Source organism: Conger conger, chromosome 4 (assembly GCF_963514075.1).
Source record: "Conger conger chromosome 4, fConCon1.1, whole genome shotgun sequence".
Lineage (NCBI taxonomy): Eukaryota > Metazoa > Chordata > Actinopteri > Anguilliformes > Congridae > Conger > Conger conger.
This window is the reverse complement of record NC_083763.1, coordinates 6,099,018-6,119,497: the sequence shown is the minus strand read 5'-3', so window position 1 is coordinate 6,119,497 and position 20,480 is coordinate 6,099,018. Positions and strand designations below refer to the sequence as shown.

Below are 20,480 nucleotides of genomic sequence, written 5' to 3'. Positions count from 1 at the left end.
CTTGAGAGGGCTTCCAGCGGTCTGACTTTTAACTCCTAAATAACCTCCTTCTTTCAGTTTGTAAATCTGAACAGTTTCGGGTGACCAGGCTCACAAGGGCTTCCTGTAGCCTGACATCTAACTGCTAAATAACCATAATTTTTCAGTTCACTTGGTAAATCTGAACAGTTTCAGGGCAAAACAGGCTTGAGAAGGGTCCCAGTGGTCTGACATTTCACTCCTAAATAACCCCCCTCTTTTCAGTTTGTAAATCTGAACAGCTTTGGGGCGACTGAGCTTGTGAGGGCTTCCAGTAGCCTGACATCTAACTGCTAAATAATCCTAATTTTTCAGTTTGCAAATCTGAACAGTTTTGGGTGACCAGGCTCACAAGGGCTTCCTGTAGCCTGACATCTAACTGCTAAATAACTGTAATTTTTCAGTTCAGTTGGTAAATCTGAACAGTTTCAGGGCAAAACAGGCTTGAGAAGGGTCCCAGTGGTCTGAAATTTGACTCCTAAATAACCCCCCTCTTTTCAGTTTGTAAATCTGAACAGCTTTGGGGCGACTGAGCTTGTGAGGGCTTCCAGTAGCCTGACATCTAACTGCTAAATAATCCTAATTTTTCAGTTCGTAAATCTCAACAGGCTGTTTCAATTTCCACACTGGCAAAACTCAGCCACATTGACAAAGCCTCATCCACATGTATCAGAGGTTGATGTACTTAGGCCTTGTTTGCTTTTTTCTCCCCGGTTTCGGCTATTGAAAGCGCAGGCCACGGTGTCCAGTGAAGTGGCCTGTGCTTTTCATTCAAAGGGACTGGAGTGTATAATGGGCCTGATTACAATGCTTAGCTGTTAGGGGCTGATGATTAAACGAAAATGTGTGGGGAGGAGTTGTGCTCCCCCCCCCCCCCCCCCCCCTCCGTGTGTTTATGTATCTGTCCCAGAATGGGCGCCTCTGTGCTCACTGTTCATCGGGCCAGGAGCTGGCCACCAGGAGCCTGAACGTAATTACGGGCGATAGTGTGTCCGGAGGCTGGTTCACCGCGCTGTAGATTAGCGCTCTGCTCCTCTCCCTCTCATTAGGCGGCCAGCAACATCCTGCATCGAGGTCAAGTCCAGCTGTTAATCCACTCAAGTCCCATAACACGGATGTTGGAACTGCTATTTTTGGTGGAGTTGAATTCTCTGGGGGGTTTACACCCAAAGGAAACGTGGACGCATCCTTAACCAAACACCGAATAATGGGTGTATTTTTCTTTGTGTTTTTTTGGGGGGGGTTTTTTTGTTTTGTTTTTGCTAATACGGTGAAGCTGAAGGTGTTGAATTTCACGTTGGGTAAATACTCCGGAGAAGTAATGTACCTACGCGTGTGAGATTTGTTTTAATCGAACGCAAAAAAAACACCGTATTTTCTGCAGCTCCATTTTGCTTCGAGTGGGGTTATGAGGCGTTGTTTATCATTCCGGTTTGGCTTTAGGTTGGCGGCCTTTTTGAAGCCATTGTCCTCCTCCTAGCAGCTTATCAGACACAGGTTGTATGTGGAGCCCGGGAGGGCCCTCTGAAGCTTTGTCTGAAGCTTTGTCTGCTATTTTCTGCCTGGATTGTGTAGCGCGCGTGTGGAGAGGGGCGAGCGTGCTGCGTGTCAGATGCCCTGTCGCTCTGCCAATACGCACTCCGAGCAGACGTCTCCTGGGAGTGGGAGGGGAGAGAACGGAGGGGAGGGGAGAGGAGAGGAGGGGAGGGGGAGGGAGGGAGCAGCCTTCTCTCTCTCTCTCTCTCTCTCTACGTCTCTTTTCCGTGAGGTACCAAGGAGGAGACGCAGAGACGGGTGGGATGGAAAAACCCCGAGAGATCGTTTTTAGGATTGTGCTGTTTTGTGCCTTCAGGATGGGGAATGATGTCTGCCTGTGCTGTGTGGCTCATTTCTGAATATTCCTGGTGACGGATTGAATAGATCATCCCTCGGTTAAGTCAGCGAATGCAATACGGGCTATTCGCCGCCCCCCCCCCCCCAGATTACTGCCGTTAAACACAATGCCTGAAGGGTGGGTGTTGCCTGAGAGAGAGAGAGAGAGAGAGGGAGAGAAAGAGAGAGAGGGAGAGAAAGAGAAAGAGAGAGGGAAAGAGGGAGAGAGAGTGGGGGAGCAAGAGAGGGAGCGAGAGGGAGAGAGAGAGAGGGAGTGAGAGGGGGGAGAGTGAGAGGGAGAGTGAGAGGGAGAGAGGGAGAGATCAGTGCAGTCTGATCCGTTTAAAATATGCTCATGATTAATGGATGAAGTCATACAAAGAAATACAATTGGGAGGTAAAGCACATTCACGATGCAAAAACAAAACAATGCAAAGGTGTGTGTGCCTGCGTTTGTATGAGATAACTGTTCACAACATTTCCATTTTTCTGTTTTCATTTGCTAAATGACTAGTACTGTCTAGACAGCCATTGCATCAAATGAGAATTTTTCAGTTACTAATAGCCATCTTAGGCATGAATAATGCATGTCTGTTCTACTATTTATTTATTTATTTACTTATCCAGATCTACTCACAAGGCTAATGTGGCATAATGCATTAACAAATCATACAAACAATAAAAAATAGTTATCAGAATTACAGCAAATCGCCATCAAGCTTAAAAGCTATAGCAGTAAAATCATAATGTCTAACGCTTATATTTAATGGCATTTCACGCTAAAGGAAGCAATAACGATGACTATTTAGAATAACCTATCGCTTGTCACCTTGCACGCAGACATCTGAAAGCCATGCTCTAAAGATTGTTTCGTAAGTTTTTTTTTCCGGAATTGGATCCAACATATTCTGTGTTTGTCAAAGGTAATCACCTCAACTGGCATTGCAGTCTGTTACAGAAATGAACGGCTAATTTCATGTGAATCCATTAGCAAAGCTAATATCAGTAATCAACGATCGGTTGTTGTGAACGGCCCTTGTGTTTTCGTAATGTTCTCTATCCCATGCGTGCCCTGGAGCTCACCCTAAGGGGACATTGCAGAAGCGCCTCTACAGCGCATGTGAACCTCGCCTTATTGTTATTTTCAGATCGGGACCAAATCGTAAGAAAAGTGGTCGGTCTGAAAGTCGCTTCTTGCTACGTGTGAGATACCGTTCCGACCCGATCTGACTGACTTACGGGTTCCCGATTGTTATTTGACATGTCAAAAAAAACGTGGTTACGATCGGCTTGAATTTGTCAGGCGTGAGAGGTCTTGCGAGCAGATTCTGCATTTCAATTCCAGTTGACCAATCAGGAAATGGTCCAATTTGTGACATCTTCCTAATCCTGTTGGGAGCACTGAACTCTGTATGGTTGGGAGCCGTATAGTCAATGCTATCATCTGATCGGTGTCACAATCTCACATTGCAAAGCGTGCGAGGGCATCCAAGCTCGCAACTTTGTGACCCGTGAGAAAAATCTTACCTTTAGGCACTCTCAGGACGCCCGCGGGCTTCACGCGGCTGGAGGGCCCCAGTTTTAGGCAGTCCTGGCATTGCCTGTGCCCCTCTCTTAGGTCCCCTTTGTGGGCCAGAGAAGAGGACGGGCCCTGGCCGGGCGCCCTGGCGTCCGTTCCACTATCCTCCTTAATGGCGGGGGCCCTCCTGGCTCAGCGCGTGCATTAGCGCAGACTGTGAGCCGACCGGCCAACTGGAAGCTAATTGACGTCTCTGGCCTCGGCCGGGCTGGAGTAAATAAGTGGTGGCTGCTTGGCCGGGGCGGAGACGTGGGCGGAAGAGGGTCAGAAGGATCCCCGCAGATAAAAAAAAACCCGATTCCTGTCAAACAACATCTCCGCTCCGGGGGCCCCGCGGTGGCAGCTAACAAGGCTAACCGCGCGTAACCGCTCCGCGTCGCGTCTGTCAGAACGTCTTCTGCGGCGACTTCAATGCATCGCTTCAGTCAGTCAATTCTCATATCTCAGATTTTCCTTGAGGAACTTCAGGATTCATAGGCTAGGCTTGGCTTAAAATTTTGCCCAGGCTGCCTGGAACGCATGAATAATTAATTTTAATCCCTTGCTATTTTTAAAAAATTCACATTCTAATATGATAAGTGTGAAGACCTAACCGTTACATTTTTACACAGTTACTTTGACAGTTTTGCCATTTTGCTTATTGTCTGTTACGGATGTCATGTCATTCCATTGAAAAAATTAAGTGATGATTCGGGTTGGACCTCACCAAGGTCACAAAATCTTAGTAGCTAGTTTAATTTCCCATATTATAGCTGTATTGTCTACCAATGTGTTTGTTGTGTTTGTATGTACACGTGAACTACCCTGAGTTGTTTGTTGCTGTGCTACAGTTATAGCTGTGAATCCCTTTCTCCCCAAGCCTCCTGCAGTCTGACTTCACCTGTTAATTGAAAAACAGCAACAAAAGTGTTCATTGAAAAAACGGTATACCATAATCCTGGCCACTTTAAAAACATATTGGCTGTGCACATGATTCTGGAGTACAGTTTCCCCTCATGAAAAGCAATGGAGATGAGTATCTTCTTCCCAGTTTCTAATGAGCTTAAAAGTATAAAATTAATTTTAAAAAATCATTTTCTTGCAACCTGTGCAGTCAAAGGCGTTGCGGGAACGATGGCTGCTGGACGGGGCGCCCTCTGCTGGTCCGGAGGAGGATGAAGCGAAGAAACAGCTTCAGGAAGACGAGGCCAAGACCAAGGGTCTGGAAGAGTCTATTGGCAGGTGGGTTTAAGGGGGAAAACAGATACAAATGTGGGGCCAAATATGAATTGTGAGGAAAGCTGTGTTTTATTTTTCCTCTGTTGCTGGTGCATTCTGGGACAGGAGTGGGCTACGCTTTCCATGTAATGGCGGTAGCTTGGCAACGTTGGTCAAGACGCATGTAGCAGAGAAGTTATCTGAGTGCTTTTTTCTTTTTTTTACCACTCCCATACTTTAAATAAAATGTTTTCAAGTTGCGTTACAAATAATGGAAGCCTCAGTTCTGTGACTCTGTGCAACCTACTTACATGTTGGGAACAGTAGTTTATTATGGAACTACTTATCTCAAAGATATATTATAGTGCAAAATGATATGTTATATATAAACCGTGTGCATATACTATTATGAACTTTACAGCACAGCACATACAACACATTCTATCTGCTGTAAAAGGAGAACGTGATGGAGTGGCTTAAAATAAAAATAAAACGGCTTAAAATAAAGTTTATATGTGCACATCTAGTGGTTCAGGCTAAGCTTCCTGGGTAGGCAGGAGGAGTGCAGACAGCCTGTGGGCGTCTATAGGGGGATTCATCGCACTGCTGCCTCAGACAGACTCGACCGGCCAAGACAACTTTTACTCCTTTTCTTTCTGCTGACAACAAAACAGCGGCATCAATCTTCCGCCCCTGGCTGCCCGGCCTGTGTGAGTCCGCCTGATGAAGCCCCTCCCTGGCAGTTGTGTTGGGCAGTGGCTGGCTGGCGGGAGGCTTTGGTAAAAAAAAAAAAAAAAACAAGCTGGCAAGCCAGCGAATAAATAAGTGTGTCCCCAGAACTGCCACTGCCGGGGCGGGGAGGTGAGGTGGAGTGGCACAGGGCTCGGGAGAGATGCGTCAACTGTCGACATTCTGGACATGGCTTTCCTGAGCGCTCCTTTTTCCCCGCTGTCTCTCGCCGGAATCAGCATTTTTTCGAGCTCATTCACTGGTCGTCGTGGCACTCTGTATGAACCATTCATCCCGACAGGACAGGATTGTGCGGAGCCCAGTTGGCCTCTATTTGAGCTCAGAATGTCAGGGCAGGGGGTGGGGGGGTTTAAAATGACCGGTCCCTGTGAGATCTGTCACGGAGGTTTTCTTCACAATGTCGTGACCCCCCCCCCCCCCCCCCCCCAAAAAAAAAAAACCGTCCTCCTCTGTGCGCCCCCCTCCCCAGGCTGGAGCAGGAGCTGGAGGAGCTGGAGACAGGTGTGTCCGCGACCTCCACCAAAGAGAACCTGACGGACGCGGCCAAGGAGGAGGCGGCCAAGACCGGAGACAACAAAGTGAGTTCGTGCCCCCTGGAGGGGCCGGGGACGCAGCGGACCGGCTGGGTGTAGACGCAGTGAGAGCCGCGGGGAGAACAGCGAGGACAGGGGGCTAAGTGGGGCTCAGCATCTTCCTTCACAAACCCCTTGTGGTTTTTTTTGTTTTTTTCCCTTACCGCTAGGTTATCGCACTGCCGCTGACATTCACACTCTGCCAGCTTGAAATTATGTGATTATTACAAATATTATTCCTGACAGTCTGAATTGCCTCAGAGGCTCCGGTTCAGGCACTGACAGGCGGTGAATATGGAACCGTTGTTGACAGGGGTCTCTGCCAAGGGGGAAGTCTATAATGGTTGCGCTCTATGGTGCTTTTTTAAAAGGGTTTCATAGCAACAAGAAGCAATGTTTCCTGTCTCTCTCTCTCGCTGTCTCTCTCTGTTTAATCATTGGTTTTGATAGCTCTTTCCTCTGCTTGTCAATGCTGACTTCCCACAAGTCTGTCTCCAATTCACTGCTCTTTCCAGTTAAGCAGCCACCACTGACTTGCAGCCATTTTAGGTAATAGGCTAATCACGCTGTCCTCTGATCATTATTCAGGAAATGGGCGTGGCTCAATGGACGGCACTAGCAGACTTTTTGAACAGTGTGAAATAAAAAGATTTTTGTCAGTATGTGGCTGCAGGCGATGCTGACACATATCCATGAAAGTTTATTGTTCAGTGCTGCTTGGTTGCAAACATCAAATTGGCTGATGATGTTTAGATGTTCTCGAAGGGTGGAATATTTCTGTTATACATATTTGCGCTTTACATTTCTTGAAAGTTGAGGACAACACAATTAAACTTATTTTGATTGTGATATGAAATAAATATTTTTAAATATTTTTCCCGGCTGTTCTTTAATTTGCTGGCATCTTTATGTGTGTGTGTGTGTGTGTGTGTGTGTGTGTGTGTTGCTTTTCAGTTGTGACAGCAACTATAGCAGATAGCAGAGTGCATTTGATGTGGCCATGTTTTCACTTGGTTTTCATTTTGTCTCTTCTCTTGCAGAATCCTGCTGGCTCTGTGAAAGGTAAGACTTTGTACAGTCTCACCTCCATTCCTCTTGTTTTATTGTGCACCGTAACCGGCTGTGAGGTCAACCTGGAGTCAGTTGCCATGGTATTTGCGTAATTACCATTTCGGTTTCAGGTTTTTGTTACGGTATTTCAGCTGTTTTAAAATTTTCTGAAGTCATTATATTAATTCATAGACTTAACCGGCCACGATGAAACTTCATTGAGTCCGAGTTCTAAATAAAGTCACTTATGTAAATGCATCATATTTAATGTTGCTTCTTCTGATGCAAAGCATGTTAAAGGCTCACCCAGAAATTTTGGTTGCTAATATAATTCTAAACGACAAAGACATAGTGCATAGTTGTATAGAATTATTCTCCCAGTAAAAATCCGCATAAAAAGCATTTTAAAAGGGAAAAATTTGTATTGGTTATTTAAAATTAGCGTCGGAACCACACTGCTTCCTTCATCTTCCATCTTCCGCACTTGATTCCTCTTCTTTGATTCGTATAATGGACGTCTTGGAGTCCTTGCTCAGCTCAGCACCATGGAAACAAACTCATTACTCACTCCCCAGGCAAGATGTCCAAAGAATAGTTCACTAACGTTTTGCCAAATAAATGCCTAGCTACTTCAGCACTTCGCATTGCCCTCGTAGCCTCACGCGAACTCCAACAGTAACAAAAGCTCGTTAAGCTCAACTTGGTCGCCATCCTCATACTTTTCTGTGGAAATGACTGAGTTTGCCTTTAAACACAGTGATGTATGCCTTCAGAATACAGGTGAGTCGCAGCACCCCGTGTATGTACCTGTATATGAGCACACTAGGATCTGCTCTGTGGTTTCCACACTTCACTGTCCATCCTTCCGGACTGTCTGTCTCTGTGTTACTCTCTCTGCTTTCCTGTTCATTCCCACATCCTAATTCCTTGGCCCTTCGTAGTGGTCAAAGTTCACAACAGCCCTCGTCAGGACAAGTCCGGAGGTGCCTCAGATATGATGAAGGCAGGTGAGTGTCTGCACCCTGTTGCCAAAATAGCAATTTTATAAAACCACTACAATACCATTACAATGCACATTTTCCTCTTTTCTGTATCTTATACACTCTACTTATTTGCTACGCAAAGAGATTTCAGCCTACATCACACATCTGCCTTTCATAAAGTCACGGTTTTAATGAGTTATTATGTCATCTAAATTTAGCTCGCTTCATTTACGATGGCTTCGAGTGTTGTTTCAACTAAGGGATGCGTGCTGTGCGAAAATGGAAGCGTTTTATTGTTTTGCTTAGCGTAGCCAATTTTTAGATAGATTCCCGGTTGCTGGCTTAATGGAGGTCAGCGGGACAGGCAAGTCTTTGATGGGCCTTTTTTTTTTGAGACATAGGAAGCATTTACAATGCAATATTTTACTCTTCCCAAATTCCTTATCTTTTGAGGTTAGACCTAAAGAGTCCAACACTGTCCTGCTTAAAAGGTGGGGAGGTTATTGAGCATCTAAGACCTGAGCATATAGCTGTCGCTGACTGTGATGCGGTGCGGTTTGCAGGAAGGAGGCGGGGCAATCGGAGGACCATGCCGACTGGTTAAGTAGGCACACACCTGGACTACATTTCAAATTGGTCCGGGCTGTTAGACGTGTGCTCTTTTCCGCAGTAGGCGTCTGAGCCGCCAGGGAGCAGAGAGACGTGCCAGAGACAGAGAGCTGTGTGAAAGCGGGAAAAGCTACAGAGCTGAAAAACTGCTGTTTGGTTCGCTTTTATTTGCCTTTCTTATTTGAAGTTGTTCTTCTTTAGTCCTGATCCTGCGAGGATGACGGCCGAAGACCTTTTATTTATTCATCAGAATTCCCTCTCTTCCTCCCTCACCCTGCTCCGCATATACATAAAACGCGCAGAGGATAGACGAGTTGGCCACGGGGAGATATAGAAATTCCGGATTGCACCAGTGCTTTATTAACCATTTACATTTTTACATTTACATTTACATTTTAGTCATTTGGCAGACGCTTTTAATCCAAAGCGACTTACAAGTGCATAGGTTCTACCACAAGTCAAAGCATCACATCCAGAACTAGGAAAATACACATGGAATGCTGTTCTAAACATATAGTCGGGCGGCCTGTAGCGCGGTGGTTAAGGTAAATGATTGGGACACGCAAGGTCGGTGGTTCTAATCCCGGTGTAGCCACAATAAGATCTGCACAGCCGTTGGGCCCTTGAGCAAGGCCCTTAACCCTGCATTGCTTCAGGGGAGGATTATGTAATGTAATATAGTCGTCATCATAAGTGCAACATTTTTCAGGAGGGAGGGCTAAGGTAGAGTGTGAAAAGGTCTGGACCACCAGGGGGCGTGGTCCTCAGATCGCCCTGCTTCCTTCCCGCTAAACCACACCCCTTGCCATGCTGACAGATGTGACCGCGGTGAAGCGGTCCGAACCGTTTCCCGCATCTTCAGCGAGTAACTGTAGCTTTAGCTCATTAGCTCATCGTACCATTAGCACCACCCAGTGCTACATCATCGCTGCCCCTTTTCTAGTCTTTTCTATTTTCCCAGTAATATTGAGTTAGGGTTCTTCTCTTCCTCCCTCTGTCAGATTGGCTCTTGTCCCTGTTAAACAAACATTTACCTCCGTAAGGGGCACCGCCGTCCTAAAGGAGGCGTGAGAAATTAAACTGAAGGGCCTCTTTCTCAGGCGAGGCAGCTCATGGAGAGAGAGAACAGGAGTCATTTGTTATCGTGCTGTTTGAGCCGTTCGCCCGCCCCCCCGCCCTCCCCCACCCCAACTCGAGGGCACTTACTGATTTGTGACATCACTGCAGTCAGTGTTTGATTTCATTCAGAGCGCCTTTTTTTTTTTTTTTCGTGTGGAGATTTATCACATCGCAACCGTCGTTCCCTGCAAACTCCAACTCAAACACAGCCCGCATGCGAATCAATATGGTAATAGCATTGGAGTTCGAGAGCATTTTTTGTTATTTGTGTTCTGTAGGAAGTAAAAAGGCCGAAACAATTACGCTGAAGAGCTTTTATGAAGCCCCAAGCTCTTCTTCTGGTGGCGTGTGTGTGTGTGCGAGAGAGTGTTTACACGTATGCAGGCGTGTGTGTGCGAGAGAGTGTTTACATGTATGCAGGCGTGTGTGTGTGAGAGTGTTTACACGTATGCAGGCGTGTGTGTGTGTGTAAGGGAACATGAGTAAGAAGGGCTAAAGTCAAGTGATTCTTTTCAATTCACGTTGTGGGTGTTCTGTTTCTGGTGAGAGCGAGGGTCTTTTCAATCTGATTACTTACTTGTAAGAGAAACAATACGATTGAGTGCATTTGCAGAGAGAGCAAAGAGCGAAAGCAATTTTTGCCACAATTGTGTTTATTTGTTCTCATCATTCAATTACGCATTTCAGATGCCTTGTTTCATCAGCATAGCATTGTTGCCTTTGTGCGTCCTGTCATTCACCTGTATGAATTAGTCTAATTATGTACTCTGGCATTGTCTGTAAAGGTCTCCTGTCTGATATTAACATTGTCTTCTGTTCTGTCTTTCTGTCCAGATTACTCTAGCCACCTGTCTGCATGCGTGTGTGTTGCGTGTGTATGTATGTCTGGTCATGTGTGCACCATAGCAAATCTGAATGTTAGTGCAAAGTCTGCCAGGCCTACATTTTGAGTATGCAACTGTAATAGTATTTCAGAGCAAACACCCTTAAAAACTCCTTTTGTGAATTTGCTGCTGCCATGGCAACAGCACTCTGTTGGAAGGAGAAAAAAAAAAAACTGGCTGTTACTTGTAACCCCTCTCTGGTTGCCATGACAGCTTGAGACTCACAGCATTTGTCACGTTGTCCAACATAACCTTTTTCAAATCACGTCTCAAAAAAACAAACCAGTGTGTCACCAAAATTTGCAGTAGACAAAAATAGTCTCCCTTTTGTCATACAAAAACTAACCGTGATTATGAAATTCTTTGACAGTTTCTTGACATCCTGACAAAATTCTCTCAATGCTTACTGAATAGAAATATGACATATTAGAGTCTGAAAACGGAATCTCCCAGTATGCAGTAAGGTAGAGTTGGTGTTGTATAACTTGCTTATAAAACAGTCTACACATCTACACATGCTACATTCTAATTCCCTTGGGGTCTCATTAGTGTTACTAAACGTAATTGGACTAATTGTACCTACTAACTCTGTTGTGGAAATAGAACTCGGAAAGTACTTTGAAATATAATTTGGTCAAGTAGTGATAGGCATTAGCATAGCATTAGCGTAGTATATATACAGTATGAAATAATCCATGGCGTACGTTTTGAAGTACTCTATATAGCATTGCTAAAGGGTGACATTGATTGATTGATTGATAGACTCTTGATAGACTGACTATGTGAAAATGAGAGAGAGAGCTGAGAGAGTGAGTGAAAGAGAGAGAGAGAGAGAGAGAGAGAGAATGTCTGCAGGCCCCTAACGTCTCCTCTTGTTGGTATCCAGCGATGTACTCGGTAGAGATCACCATTGAAAAGGACAGACTCACGGGCGAGACTAAAGTGTTGTCCACCAATACTCTGCTGCCTAAAGACCTCTCCCACCAAGGGGTCAAGGTATATGAGGATGACCAAAAAGGTGACTTCAGCGCTTATGGCGGAAGAGCCTAATCATAATATATAAAAAGCTTTACGAGAAGTGTCAAATATGTACTTTTTTTTTAAGGGTACATTATTAGGAAAAGGCTCACAATGACATCCACAGATATGTAGCCAACTGTGTGGTTGAATCTTAATATAGCCACATCCTAGCTGCAAATCTGATCTGACACCTAAATTGTCATACTCTATCAAACCATAATATTTTCTATGATATTAATATTGATAGTTCCATCCATACTTCTCATAAAGTACAAGAAAGATCTACATTAGGATGGCATTCTGCTGCAAAGTGACCAACAAAAAGCTCTCCAGTAATTCTTCCTCTGTGTATTTTGTGTAATTTGAACAACCCTGCTGAAAAAAAGCAGCTCACGCTAGGTTTTGAAACAGCTGGTTGAACAGCTGGTTTACACCAGCTCCCAGCTTGACATGCTAATCCCACCTCAACCTATTTTCTTGAAACTCCTGGTAGCTGGTTGACAAGCTACGAGCTCAGACAAGCTACCAGCACTAGCTGGTCGACCAGCTCATACTCAGCTAGACCAGCTTATGGCCGACTCAATTTTCAAGCCGGTCAAGCTGGAATAGCTGGATTATACAGCAGGGAAGAGCACAACCCTGGGTACAGTGGGCTTACACCTGTCCATAAGGCAGAGGATGGTCACTTTGTCACCCTGTAACAGAAGGTTCTTTACTTGCACTGGACGTGACCCACCCCACCGCTTGTCCCTCACATGCACCTCTCCTCTCACTCACACTCTCCTGGGGGTGGGGTGGGGGGGCAGACATGATGGGCAGTCTGGAGCCTTGTGAGACTGGGACCCGGAAAGGCGATTCAAGCCCCGGTGTGGCCACGATAAGATCCTTAAGCGAGGCCCTTAACCCCACATTGCGCCAGGGATGGATTGTTCCCTGCTTAGTCTAATCAACTGTAAGTCGCTTTGGATAAAAAGCGTCAGCTAACGTATCAAATTAGCCTTCCAGGAAAAACAGGGCAAGGCTGGCCTTCCTTCACACACCCTTCCACCCCTGTGGAGGCTGTGGGAGTCCTGACACCCTCAGATATAAGGGCTACACTGAAGAGGCACAGTCCCTGTGGCAGCCTTGTACTCTGCGTCACTGGGCACTGCCGTGTCCCGTCAGAGTGCATGAGGACCTCATTTCAGTTCAGGAGGATATCATGGAGCAGGTTGCGTTGACCCCTTGAAGCGTTGTTCTTTTTTTTTTCTTGGAATGTTTTAATTCAAAATTCCGAATCGGTGTTCTAGAACTCTTGACATTGCTTTCGGTCGCCAGCAGTGATTGTGACATCACCATTAAGAGCATCAGCGCTCTAGTCACATATTTGTGATCTTACACTCTTAAAGGGTTAAACTTAAGTCTTGTTGAGACGTGGTGCTGGCGCATTTCTACAAGACGGTTTCAGAAACAACTTTGAAGCTGACTAAAATGCACAGCTGAGATAGATTGTAAAGCAAACATTTCCTGGCAGAAATTCCAGCTCGCATCAGGCAGCCTCTCCGCATGTTTCCCCCCGCCTCCCCACCTTTTCTCCCGACGTACGTGCGGAGAGGCAGTAGCGCCCGCGGCAGATGCACACCCACACGCAGCTGAGCGCGCAGATATGATGCACACCTCCCTCACACGGATGAGTCACCGACAGCGGGCATCATTCCGCCCCGCGCCGGGCTTTTCCTGGCGTCTCCCACGCGCACACGCTCTCTCTCTCTCTCACTCTTTTCCCTCTTTCTCTCGCTCCGCCTATCCCGCTCCTCTCGTCCTCACCTGTGGCTGCACTGTGCTGCGGCAGCCTGTGTGACTCACGGCAGCCGTTAATACCCCGAGCCCGGCACTCATATTGCCCCCGGGTTGCATCAGAATCCCCCGTTGTACCGATCCTCAGTGAATCCACAACGCTCTCAGGAATAAAGGTACGAAAGAAGAGTGCCTAAAAATGCTTGTCGCTGGGGTGGTACCCTATAGCAGTGGTTCTCAGACCTCTCCTGGAGTACCTGCTCCAGGTGTGTGATGTGCTCCACCTCAACACCACCTGACACCCAATCAAGGGCTTGATTAACTGCATCAGGTGTCCTTGAGGTGGAGCATGGGACCGGTTGGGGGTACTCGAGGAAAGCTTTGGGAACCACTGCCCGATAGGTGCATACAGTTGTACCCCTAGCCTGCAATTTGTAATCAGCTTGTCCCTTTTTTGTTTGGAAAGCGTACTCGTTTGCACCCGAAGTGAACATTACTGTACTTTTGGGAAATCTGATCCTTGAGGAACCAAAATGTATCTCTGCCTCTGCCGTCACTTTATTTCTGAGAGTGTACGATGTTCGTGTCGCTTATTGTGAAACACGCTGCTTCCCCCCCCCCCCCCCGCCACGGTGTCGACCCTGCCGCCCTTTGACCTTTGACCTGTCTCGCCCCTGCAGTTGTGCACGAGGTGCGCGGGGCGGACGGCGCGGTGGAGAACGGCGTGCACCTGCTGAGCTCCTCGGAGGTGGAGGAGCTGATCCACAAGGCCGACGGGGCCACCGAGGGCGGGGGCACGCCCAAAGCGGGCGGGGGCGACGCGCCCAAGGCGGAGATCACCGGCATGGAGGCCAAGCCGGCCCCCGGGGCGGGCGGGGTGGTGGGCGAGGCCAGCGCCGAGAACCCCGTCACCATGGTGTTCATGGGGTACGAGAACGTGGACGACGAGGCGGAGACCAAGAAGGTGCTGGGCCTGGAGGGCTCGGTGAAGGCCGAGCTGGTGGTCATCGAGGACGGCGAGGCCAAGGGCGGCGGCGGAGACGCGCCCAAGGATGAGCAGGCCCCGCCCAACGGGAGCGCGGCCGACCCCGTCAAGGCCCAGGAGGGCGCCGGGGAGAAGGGCGAGAAGGGGGAGCCCGAGGCGCCCGGGGCGGATCTCAACACCAAGGAGAAACAGCCCTGCAAGTGCTGCACCGTCATGTGAGCGCGCCGTTGCCCCCGCGAACTTGACTTTTCACAGGAAGAAAAAAAAGAAAAAACAGCAACAAATAAACTTACCAACAACTAAAAAGAAAAGTGTTTCTGTATCTTTCGAACAGCAGTTGTTCCCCCCCCTCCCCTCCAGTTTATTTTTGATTTTAGATTTTTTTTGTTTTTCCTTTTTTTTTTTGTACTTTTTTCTTTTCTTTTTTTCTCTGTGTTTGCATCTGGAGTGTACAATCGTCTCCGCTAAAACAGAATCTGTCAGAAGGCGAGCCGTGCCTCTATAGTCACGCTTTGACCTTTGACCGTTGAGATTTGACAGCAGAGAGGGACTGCTACCCTCACCCCCCAGAGTTTTAAGTTGTTCAAGCGCTGTCCAATAAATATTTTTTTAAATGACATCTCTTATACACTGTCATGAATTTTATAGTCTTATCTTACCGTATGAAGGACACATATATCTATGTATATCTCTCTATATAAATTGTGTATTTTAAAGATATATTTATTTGTTTTTTTTATTATTTTGTTTAGTTTTTTTTTTTTTTTTTTGCTTTCATTTTGAGAAAAGACCTGGTTGGTGCGTGCTGCAACATGGGGTTCAGTGCACTGCATACCATGCTAATGAATTTTATTTTTCAAAAGAGTCATAATGAATTAACCAGCGGGAACAAAGAAAATGTATAATTTCAGCGACTGCATCGATATATTTATGACTGATAATGCTGTGAGAGTATTCCTTGGGTTTTGGTGTTCCAGAAAGAAAGAGCAGTGATTATTACCATACCATTTCAGGCATACTCCATAAGGGGGAAGGTCATTTAAGTGGGAGGTCACAGATGGGATTTCGTTCTTAGCGTGTGTCTTGTAACGGCTGTTTGTTACGCGTGCTGGACACAGATTTGCCTCTTATGTCATCCGACTGGCCATTGGAGACCTTACCAGATTCAGTCTCCTGTGAGCTGAGTGCTTTATTCAGGTGCCAGTTCTGTACAATATTCTGAAACGCGCGGCTCCGTGGCGTCCTGACACACACTGCGCCGTGACTCACGAAACACGAACTTTTCTTTCTGGAACCGAAAAGTTATTTTTGTCCGTATTGCTCCTGCAACTGAATCAGAAATACCCACCCATATAACTGTAGTAATGACAGTAGCGAATTGAATGGTGTTTCACACTGAGGCCTGAGACTGGAAATAAATGCTATTGTGTATGCAGCGACGTCCATCTGGTCCCCTCCGTTCAGCTTGATCTCTCCCGACGAACCAGGATCCCCGTGAAAATAGCTGGATAGCGCTTGACGCCTCTGCGTCTGAAGATCGACAGCCTGTGTTAAAAGTAGATAATCGTTTGAGTCCGAATAACAAAATAATATGTCAGTGTCAAGTATACTGTACCTTTAATTCCTTCGAAGCTCAAAACAGTGTGTATTAAACTTGATGGTTATGGCAAGTTAAGAGTTTTTGATGCTGTTCTGATCCCATTTAGTGCTACAAGTTGTATGCGTGTGTGTATGTGTGTGTGTGTGTGTGTGTGTGTGGTTGACCGAAGCGTTTCCAATGTGTGAAAGAAGGGGTTCATACTGAAGAACGCTGTTTTTCATAGTTTTCAATCGATCCCCCTCAAGGTCATGCCGGACTATCTCAACTAAACTTTCTCCTCTCATTAATGACAACAAACAGGTCACAGAATAACCTGCCTGTGCGTCTGTGCTATGGTGGATGTCGGTGTGTATCTTTGACCGGGTTAAAGACCCGAAGTTAAAAAAAGCAGGGATTTGAAACATCACATTCCAGGAAGTTGTCAGCGAGTCTTTTTTCCGAGTGGTCAGTTTTGCTCACGTTGCTTCTACTTTTGTCTGGATCATTTTCGGACATGATAGCTGTTTTGCAGTGTGGCTAACTTTGAACAATTATGTTTGGTTCATCATTCTATTCTTTTTTTTACTTTTGCTGCATTAGGAGTGGTAGGAGCTTTATTTGGGAGCCATCTTAGGAGCGAAGTATCTCGCTGAGCTGAAAGGTCATGTGATTATTGTCTTCTGTGTTTTATTGGTGAGCTAAGCCGGTGGCTGAATGGGCAAGCTGGCTGTGTTTGGCCAAGGTGCTGACAAGCCTTGATGTAATGAAAGGCCCACATGTTACTTACAAGTGAAATAAACATCTTAAATGAACAGTTGGCTGAATAGTGGATGGTCTGGTTTCAAATCTTAAGCCTGCCGTAAGACATCACAAATGCATGGTAGATTCTGTTTTAAGAGACAACTAACCTTATTTTAACCAGTATTTAGATAGGTATGTGGTGTGTATTGTTTTATAGTCCACATGAAACAATGTTTATGAAGTATTAACTCGGAAATTTGATCATCTCAATTAAAAACACTTGGCCTTCCGAGGTGAGCTTGATCAAACTAATTGGACTCAATTAGATTCAGTTATATTGTCCTTTCCTTCCAAGGCAATGACATGCGTCCTCTGCATTTGATCCATCCTAGTAACTTAGGAGCAGTTAAATGCGTATTAAAGTAAGGGTGAAGTGATAAGAAGAAGGATGACATGAGAACATCTTACACCAAATACAAGACACTTTGGTTGTGTTAAGACTGGTACCAGTGGAAGAAACAGATGCCGGTTTTCAATACCATACGCAAAAGGTGTGGAAATATATGCGTGGCCCAGCCAGCACACTAACTCCAACAGACTGAGGTGTTGACCTGATCCTCCTCTGTCCGTGCTGGTGACTGCTGAGCTCTGCTGAGTAATATTCCCACACTTTTCTATCCACACCTATGCAAAACATTTACAAGCATGCAAGCTCACTCTTCATTTTGTCACTAGCCTGGGTCATCCATTTCCATATCTGAGCGTGGATACAAAACGAAAACACAACATGCGCACCTCGCTCAAGATCCCTGATGTTACTAATGCACTGTACGTGTTACAAGGACAGTGTTTTAAATATTGCTTGACAGGTATACCACCTTTTTCATGCTGTACTGTACATAAAAAATGTGTCATTAAATCCAGCTTCTGTGAATTGTCATTTTCAAATAAAACTAACAGTACTGTATACATGTATCATAAGCAAGTTGAGTAAGATATTTGACTGACTTTCTAAAATGTGGGGAACGGGTGTAGTTCCACATTCTCGTTGACAGGACTTGTGGTAATCCCGTATCTCTGAAGTGTTGGTGAGCACTGGTGGGGTTTGCCGGCAAGTTCTCTCTGCTTAATTTCAGCTCCAGAATACGACACGTTGGCAGACAAACTGAATGTACGCCGGTCTGAATGCGTCTTCTGCCGAGAGCATAGAACAGGAATTGCCATCTTAGTGAGGACTTGGCTCTGTGTCTCACTGGGGTGCTTATCGTTTGAGATCATTCACGGACTGACCTCTCTTGGTCAGGAACTGGAATGCCCCTTGTGTCCAGCTCTGTAGTCCTGCGGTCCTCCGCTTGTAAAAGCTCCGCATAATCTTTTTTGTGCAGCTTTTTTAACAAAAGCAACCCGATTCTGTTAACTAAGCTCGGGAAACCTGCGGAAACGTAAGAGATCTGGACAAAAGGCTTGACACGTTATGCCTCTAAAGAGCAGTAAATTAATACCTTACAGGCATATTGAAATGAACAAAGATCGAACACACAAAATGGCGGAACCCATTATACAATGCAGCGTGCTTTTCATTCAGTGTAGAGACTTGAATGTGGAGTGTAAATGGCAGCCGCGCCCTTCAACCCACAGTCCAATGAGACAAGCAGCAGTGCATTTCCTCTAAGGAACTGTAAACTAAATTGACTAAACCCTGCTGAAAAAAAAAAAACAGCTTGAGCTAGGTTTTCAAACCGCTGGTAGCTGGCTGACCTGTTCAGACCAGCTCCCTGCCCCACATGGTTTGACTAGCTCAAGCTATGTTTTGAAACAGCTGGTTGGTGGTCATTTCAAGCTGGTCATAGCTGGATTTAACACCAGGGAACTGTACTTAATTTGGTCCGTTTAACATTCTGGATCAGAACAGACTTCCTCCCGTAGCCCTCATGGCTGTGATGGGCTTTCCTTGGGGGGGGGAGAACGAAAGTGGGATGGCAGTAACTGTGAGGTAACTGTCCGGTAAATCGAATGCTCAAACTTTGTCCGGTAAATCAAACTTTCTAACTTTGTCCGGTAAATCCAACATTCAAATCTTGTCCGGTAAATCGAATGCTCAAACTTTGTCCGGTAAATCAAACATTCAAATCTTGTCCGGTAAATCGAATGCTCAAACTTTGTCCGGTAAATCAAACGTTCTAACTTCGTCCGGTAAATCAAACATTCAAATCTCGTCCGGTAAATCGAATGTTCTAACTTTGTCCGGTAAATCGAACGTTCAAACTTCGTCCGGTAGATCTAAACGTTCCAACTTCGTCCGGTAAATCGAAAGGTTCAAACTTCGTCCGGTAGATCTAAACGTTCTAAACCTCGTCCGGTAAAATCTAAACGATCTACACTGGCAGATTAGCGAGACGTCCTGCCCGAGAGGAAGTAAGGAGAGTTTGCCCATCAGTGCTGGGATTGGTGTAGCTGCCGTGGAGCTGGTCTGGCGGTCGGCCTGTGTTCCGCTGGCTCCCATTGCTCTCGTCATCGCCATAGTAACCTCAGACCTGCACTCCACCGCGCCCACTCCTGTACTAACATTCCAGTTATGATGTGCTACACACCCCCAATGCCTTGTGGTCTGGTTCCGGCTAGGCCTCTTTTGTAAATGTGCATGCCTTTTATAAGTATATATCTATACAAATAACTGTTCTTGTGGAAAAAAAAAAAGGAAAATGTCTCCTTCTCTTACTGTAGTGGAGTCCTCCGTTTCCCCCTTCTTTCGGTCAGTGCTTTGGCGAAAGATGAGCAGTGGCTCGATGTCGCTGCTCGATGGTCCTGTTGCTCTGTTAGCTGTGAAGGTTTTCTCTCTTCTGACTGGAAAGTGATGTAGAAAGTGTTGATGAAAAATAAAATGTGATGTGCATCAAAATGTCGTTGTATCTCCTTATTCCCCCCGCCCCCACTTTGGTTTACTTCCTTTTAACCTCCTGAGACCCAGGAGAAGAAAAAAGAAAAACCTGAAGTATTTTACAAAATACAACTGTCTTGGATAACAAAAATATTTTAAAACATATTTTATTTCATTTTGATTGGATGTCCCTTCAGGGGAAGGGGTCGGGTTGTGTCTACGCTTTCTCCCCCTGGAGCCAATCGCTCTTGGGTAGCTGCCTCGCCCTGTCACAAAATGGCGGCACCTTCCTGTTGAGAGTGACAAGTAAGGTGAGCCTACATCCCCCTCTTCCTGAGCACACAGCACTTCAGGCCTGAATCGTAGGTTACTCGGTTGGAGCAGAAAGACCGCAGAGTGGTCTGGTCATTGCCCTGCTGAAAATAACAGCTCACGCTAGGTTTTTAAACAGCTGGTGGCTGGTTGACCAGCTCAGACCAGCTCCACACTCAACACGGTTTGACCAGCTCACGCTATGTTTTGAACCGGCGAGTAGCTGGTATTTCAAGCTGGTCCAAGCCGGATTCTACACCGGGGTGGTCATGTTTTTCGGGGAGGTGGTTGTGGGGAAGGATTGGGGAGAATTGTTTGCCTTTTGTTTGGGATCTTGCTGACAGTCAGCAGCATTCCAGCGCAATTCCCCTGCCCTCAGCACGCACACACGGCCAGAAAAAAACAGCTGTCCGGTCACGCCACCCCGGCATTGTCTACGGGAACCCCTCAGAGGCCCTGTATACCTCCAGTGAGGTTTGATGGACAGGAGAGAGAGAGGCAGGGGGGGTGGGTGGGGGGGTGGAATGGGTATGCCCACACAGGACCCAAAAGGAGG

General features: G+C 46.3%; 1 protein-coding gene across 2 annotated transcripts in view; it reads left to right on the top strand.

Moving 5' to 3' along the window:
- The window catches only part of palm1a (paralemmin 1a), a 42,296-nt gene extending 22,663 nt beyond the window's left edge, over window positions 1-19,633 (top strand). Inside the window, exons 4-9 of one of the 2 annotated variants that reach the window (XM_061240933.1) lie at window positions 4,563-4,690; window positions 5,886-5,994; window positions 7,029-7,050; window positions 7,980-8,045; window positions 11,520-11,651; window positions 14,110-19,633. In XM_061240933.1, coding sequence (XP_061096917.1) covers window positions 4,563-4,690; window positions 5,886-5,994; window positions 7,029-7,050; window positions 7,980-8,045; window positions 11,520-11,651; window positions 14,110-14,633 — 981 coding nt within the window. In that variant the 3' untranslated portion in view covers window positions 14,634-19,633. The remainder of the gene's footprint in view (window positions 1-4,562; window positions 4,691-5,885; window positions 5,995-7,028; window positions 7,051-7,979; window positions 8,046-11,519; window positions 11,652-14,109) is intronic. The other variant, XM_061240934.1, reaches the window with a different exon arrangement.
- The last annotated feature ends 847 nt before the right edge of the window (window positions 19,634-20,480 follow it).